This window comes from Lampetra fluviatilis, unplaced genomic scaffold (assembly GCF_964198595.1).
Source record: "Lampetra fluviatilis unplaced genomic scaffold, kcLamFluv1.1 SCAFFOLD_674, whole genome shotgun sequence".
In the NCBI taxonomy this organism is placed as follows: domain Eukaryota; kingdom Metazoa; phylum Chordata; class Hyperoartia; order Petromyzontiformes; family Petromyzontidae; genus Lampetra; species Lampetra fluviatilis.
The window spans coordinates 26,501-32,500 of NW_027620659.1; the positions used below are offsets into that span (position 1 = coordinate 26,501).

General features: G+C 58.1%; 1 protein-coding gene across 1 annotated transcript in view; it reads left to right on the top strand.

Annotated features, from left to right (window-relative positions):
- The window catches only part of LOC144954207 (nucleolar complex protein 3 homolog), a gene marked incomplete at its 3' end in the record, with an annotated part of 32,434 nt that overhangs the window by 14,331 nt on the left and 12,103 nt on the right, over positions 1–6,000 (top strand). Inside the window, 2 exon segments of the mRNA XM_078884761.1 lie at positions 207–300; positions 4,526–4,701. Coding sequence (XP_078740887.1) covers positions 207–300; positions 4,526–4,701 — 270 coding nt within the window.

The following is a 6,000-nucleotide window of genomic DNA, read 5'->3' on the forward strand; positions in this document are numbered from 1 at the left end:
GTGTGTGACTGTGTGTGTGTGACTGTGTGTGTGTGACTGTGTGTGTGTGTGACTGTGTGTGTGTGACTGTGTGTGTGTGTGACTGTGTGTGTGACTGTGTGTGTGACTGTGTGTGTGTGACTGTGTGTGTGTGACTGTGTGTGTGACTGTGTGTGTGACTGTGTGTGTGTGTGACTGTGTGTGTGACTGTGTGTGTGACTGTGCAGGTGAAGAAGGAGGTCCAGCAGCTGCGTGAATTTGAGGAGGGCCTCGTTCAGCAATACCGCTGCTACCTCGACAGCCTGGAACAGACTGTCAAAGGTGAGGGGGGGGTGAGTGGTGAGTGGGTGGGTGAGTGGGTGAGTGAGTGGGTGAGTGAGTGGGTGAGTGAGTGAGTGAGTGGGTGAGTGAGTGGGTGGTGAGTGAGTGGGTGAGGAGGGCCTCGTTCAGCAATACCGCTGCTACCTCGACAGCCTGGAACAGACTGTCAAAGGTGAGGGGGGGGTGAGTGGTGAGTGAGTGGGTGAGTGGGTGGGTGGGTGAGTGGGTGGGTGAGTGGGTGGGTGGGTGGGTGGGTGAGTGGGTGGGTGGGTGAGTGGGTGGGTGAGTGAGTGAGTGGGTGAGTGAGTGAGTGGGTGAGTGAGTGAGTGGGTGAGTGAGTGGGTGGTGAATGAGTGGGTGAGTGAGTGGGTGAGTGAGTGGGTGAGGAGGGCCTCGTTCAGCAATACCGCTGCTACCTCGACAGCCTGGAACAGACTGTCAAAGGTGAGGGGGGGGTGAGTGGGTGGGTGGGTGAGTGGGTGAGTGGGTGGGTGAGTGGGTGAGTGGGTGGTGAGTGAGTGGGTGGGTGGGTGAGTAGGTGGGTGGGTGAGTGGGTGTGTGGGTGGGTGGGTGAGTGAGTGGGTGAGTGGGTGAGTGAGTGGGTGAGGAGGGCCTCGTTCAGCAATACCGCTGCTACCTCGACAGCCTGGAACAGACTGTCAAAGGTGAGGGGGGGGTGAGTGGTGAGTGAGTGGGTGAGTGGGTGAGTGAGTGAGTGGGTGAGTGGGTGGGTGAGTGGTGAGTGAGTGGGTGAGTGGGTCACTGTGTGAGCGAGTGAGTGAGTGGGTGAGTGGGTGGGTGAGTGAGTGGGTGAGGAGGGGCTCTTTCAGCAATACCGCTGCTACCTCGACAGCCTGGAACAGACTGTCAAAGGTGAGGGGGGGGTGAGTGGGTGAGTGGGTGGGTGAGTGGGTGGGTGGGTGAGTAGGTGGGTGGGTGAGTGGGTGTGTGGGTGGGTGGGTGTGTGGGTGGGTGGGTGAGTAGGTGGGTGGGTGAGTGGCTGCGTGAGTGGGTGGGTGGGTGAGTTGGTGGGTGGGTGAGTAGGTGGGTGGGTGAGTGGCTGCGTGAGTGGGTGGGTGGGTGGGTGAGTGGGTGAGTAGGTGGCTGGGTGAGTGAGTGGGTGAGTGAGTGGGTGGTGAGTGAGTGGGTGAGTGAGTGGGTGAGTGGGTGAGTGAGTGGGTGAGTGAGTGGGTGGTGAGTGAGTGGGTGAGTGAGTGGGTGAGGAGGGGCTCGTTCAGCAATACCGCTGCTACCTCGACAGCCTGGAACAGACTGTCAAAGGTGAGGGGGGGGTGAGTGGGTGAGTGGGTGGGTGAGTGGGTGGGTGGGTGAGTAGGTGGGTGGGTGAGTGAGTGAGTGGGTGAGTGAGTGGGTGAGTGGGTGAGTGGGTGAGTGAGTGGGTGAGTGAGTGGGTGGGTGAGTGAGTGAGTGAGTGAGTGGTGTGAGTGAGTGGGTGGTGAATGAGTGGGTGAGTGAGTGGGTGAGTGAGTGGGTGAGGAGGGCCTCGTGCAGCAATACCGCTGCTACCTCGACAGCCTGGAACAGACTGTCAAAGGTGAGGGGGGGGTGAGTGGGTGGGTGGGTGGGTGAGTGGGTGGTGAGTGAGTGGGTGAGTGAGTGAGTGGGTGAGTGGGTGGGTGAGTGAGTGGGTGAGTGAGTGGGTGAGTGGGTGGGTGAGTGAGTGGGTGAGTGGGTGGGTGAGTGAGTGGGTGAGTGAGTGGGTGAGTGGGTGGTGAGTGAGTGGGTGAGTGAGTGGGTGGGTGAGTGAGTGGGTGGGTGGGTGGGTGGGTGAGTGGGTGGTGAGTGAGTGGGTGAGTGAGTGAGTGGGTGAGTGAGTGAGTGGGTGAGTGAGTGAGTGGGTGAGTGAGTGAGTGAGTGGGTGAGTGGGTGGGTGAGTGGGTGGGTGGGTGAGTAGGTGGGTGGGTGAGTGGCTGCGTGAGTGGGTGGGTGGGTGGGTGAGTAGGTGGGTGGGTGAGTGGCTGCGTGAGTGGGTGGGTGGGTGGTGAGTGAGTGAGTGAGTGACTCGCTGGCTAGCTGAGTGAGTGACTGGCTGGCTAGCTTAGTGAGTGACTGAGTGACTGAGTGAGTGAGTGAGTGACTGAGTGAGTGACTGAGTGAGTGAGTGAGTGACTGAGTGAGTGACTGAGTGAGTGGGTGAGTGAGTGAGTGAGTGACTGAGTGAGTGAGTGAGTGACTGAGTGAGTGACTGAGTGAGTGAGTGACTGGCTGGCTAGCTGTGTGAGTGACTGAGTGACTGGCTAGCTGAGTGACTGAGTGACTGACTGAGTGACTGAGTGACTGAGTGAGTGACTGAGTGAGTGGCTGAGTGAGTGACTGAGTGAGTGACTGACTGGGTGACTATGTAACTGTGTCCACCCCCCCTGTCCCAGACTGGAAGTTGATGCGACACAAGCGTGTGGAGGCCGTGTCGCTGGCGAGCTGAGTGACTGACGGAGTGGCTGAGTGAGTGACTGAGTGAGTGAGTGAGTGGGTGACTGAGTGAGTGACTGAGTGAGTGACTGAGTGACTGAGTGAGTGACTATGTAACTGTGTCCACCCCCCCTGTCCCAGACTGGAAGTTGATGCGACACAAGCGTGTGGAGGCCGTGTCCCTGGCGAGCTGAGTGAGTGAGTGAGTGAGTGACTGAGTGAGTGAGTGAGTGACTGAGTGAGTGAGTGACTGAGTGAGTGACTGACTGGGTGACTATGTAACTGTGTCCACCCCCCCTGTCCCAGACTGGAAGTTGATGCGACACAAGCGTGTGGAGGCCGTGTCGCTGGCGAGCTGAGTGACTGAGTGAGTGGGTGAGTGACTGAGTGAGTGAGTGGGTGACTGAGTGAGTGACTGAGTGAGTGACTGAGTGACTGAGTGAGTGACTATGTAACTGTGTCCACCCCCCCTGTCCCAGACTGGAAGTTGATGCGACACAAGCGTGTGGAGGCCGTGTCGCTGGCGAGCTGAGTGACTGAGTGACTGAGTGAGTGAGTGACTGAGTGAGTGACTGGCTGGCTAGCTGTGTGAGTGACTGAGTGACTGGGTGAGTGAGTGACTGACTGGGTGACTATGTAACTGTGTCCACCCCCCCTGTCCCAGACTGGAAGTTGATGCGACACAAGCGTGTGGAGGCCGTGTCGCTGGCGAGCTGAGTGACTGAGTGAGTGGGTGAGTGACTGAGTGAGTGAGTGGGTGACTGAGTGAGTGACTGAGTGAGTGACTGAGTGACTGAGTGAGTGACTATGTAACTGTGTCCACCCCCCCTGTCCCAGACTGGAAGTTGATGCGACACAAGCGTGTGGAGGCCGTGTCGCTGGCGAGCTGAGTGACTGAGTGACTGAGTGAGTGAGTGACTGAGTGAGTGACTGGCTGGCTAGCTGTGTGAGTGACTGAGTGACTGGGTGAGTGAGTGACTGACTGGGTGACTATGTAACTGTGTCCACCCCCCCTGTCCCAGACTGGAAGTTGATGCGACACAAGCGTGTGGAGGCTGTGTCCCTGGCGAGCTGAGTGAGTGAGTGAGTGGGTGAGTGAGTGAGTGGGTGACTGAGTGAGTGACTGAGTGACTGAGTGAGTGACTATGTAACTGTGTCCACCCCCCCTGTCCCAGACTGGAAGTTGATGCGACACAAGCGTGTGGAGGCCGTGTCGCTGGCGAGCTGAGTGACTGAGTGACTGAGTGAGTGAGTGACTGAGTGAGTGACTGGCTGGCTAGCTGTGTGAGTGACTGAGTGACTGGGTGAGTGAGTGACTGACTGGGTGACTATGTAACTGTGTCCACCCCCCCTGTCCCAGACTGGAAGTTGATGCGACACAAGCGTGTGGAGGCCGTGTCCCTGGCGAGCTGAGTGAGTGAGTGAGTGGGTGAGTGAGTGAGTGGGTGACTGAGTGAGTGACTGAGTGAGTGACTGAGTGACTGAGTGAGTGACTATGTAACTGTGTCCACCCCCCCTGTCCCAGACTGGAAGTTGATGCGACACAAGCGTGTGGAGGCCGTGTCGCTGGCGAGCTGAGTGACTGACTGAGTGACTGACTGGGTGACTATGTAACTGTGTCCACCCCCCCTGTCCCAGACTGGAAGTTGATGCGACACAAGCGTGTGGAGGCCGTGTCGCTAGCGAGCTGAGTGACTGAGTGAGTGGGTGAGTGGGTGAGTGAGTGAGTGAGTGACTGAGTGACTGAGTGACTGAGTGAGTGACTATGTAACTGTGTCCACCCCCCCTGTCCCAGACTGGAAGTTGATGCGACACAAGCGTGTGGAGGCCGTGTCGCTGGCGAGCTACTGGGGCCTGGCTCAGGTGGCGCTGCGCTGCTTGTGTCGCCTGCTGGTGTCACTGCGCCACTTCAACTTCCACCGCAACGTGGCGCTCGCAGTCACCCCACTCACCACCGACTCCAACGCACGGGTGGGTGTGTGTGTGGGGGGGGTGTCTGTGGGTGTGTGGGTGTGTGCGTCTGTGGGTGTGTGGGTGTGTGTGTGGGGGGGTGTCTGTGGGTGTGTGTGTGGGAGTGTGTGTGACTGTGTGAGTGTGTGTCACTGCGCCACTTCAACTTCCACCGCAACGTGGCGCTCGCAGTCACCCCACTCACCACCGACTCCAACGCACGGGTGGGTGTGTGTGTGGGGGGGTGTGTGGGTGTGAGTGTGTGTGTCTGTGGGTGTGTGGGTGTGTGTGTGGGGGGGGTGTCTGTGGGTGTGTGAGTGTGTGTGTGTGAGTGTGTGTCTGTGGGTCTGTGGGTGTGTGGGTGTGAGTGTGTGACTGTGTGAGTGTGTGTCTACTGTGTGACTGTGTGACTGTGTGAGTGTGACTGTGTGAGTGTGTGACTGTGTGAGTGTGTGTGAGTGTGTGTGTGACTGTGTGAGTGTGTGTGTGGGTGTGTGAGTGTGTGTGTGCGTGTGTGTGCGTGTGCGTGTGTGAGTGTGAGTGTGACTGTGTGTGTGTGTGGGTGTGTGTGTGGGAGTGTGAGTGTGTGTGTGAGTGTGTGACTGTGTGTGTGTGCGTGTGTGTGTGGGAGTGTGTGTGACTGTGTGAGTGTGTGTCACTGCGCCACTTCAACTTCCACCGCAACGTGGCGCTCGCAGTCACCCCACTCACCACCGACTCCAACGCACGGGTGGGTGTGTGTGGGGGGGTGTGTGGGTGTGTGGGAGTGTGTGTGACTGTGTGAGTGTGAGTGTGTGTGTCTGTGGGTGTGTGGGTGTGTGTGTGTCACTGTGTGTGTGTGTGTCAGTGTGTCACTGTGTGTGTGTTAGTGTGTGTGTGTCAGTGTGTGTCAGTGTGTGTGTGTGAGTGTGTGTGTGTGACTGTGTGAGTGTGTGTGTGCGTGTGCGTGTGTGAGTGTGTGTGTGAGTGTGACTGTGTGTGTGTGTGGGTGTGTGAGTGTGTGTGAGTGTGTGTGTGAGTGTGTGTGTGTGTGAGTGTGTGTGTGTGACTGTGTGAGTGTGTGTGTGAGTGTGTCACTGTGTGTGTGTGTGGGTGTGTGGGTGTGTGTGTGGGAGTGTGTGTGACTGTGTGAGTGTGTGTGAGTGTGTGGGTGTGTGTGTGTGACTGTGTGAGTGTGTGTCACTCCGCCACTTCAACTTCCACCGCAACGTGGCGCTCGCAGTCACCCCACTCACCACCGACTCCAACGCACGGGTGTGTGTGTGTGTGGGGGGGTGTGTGTGTGTGTGGGGGGGTGTGTGTGTGACTGTGTGAGTGTGT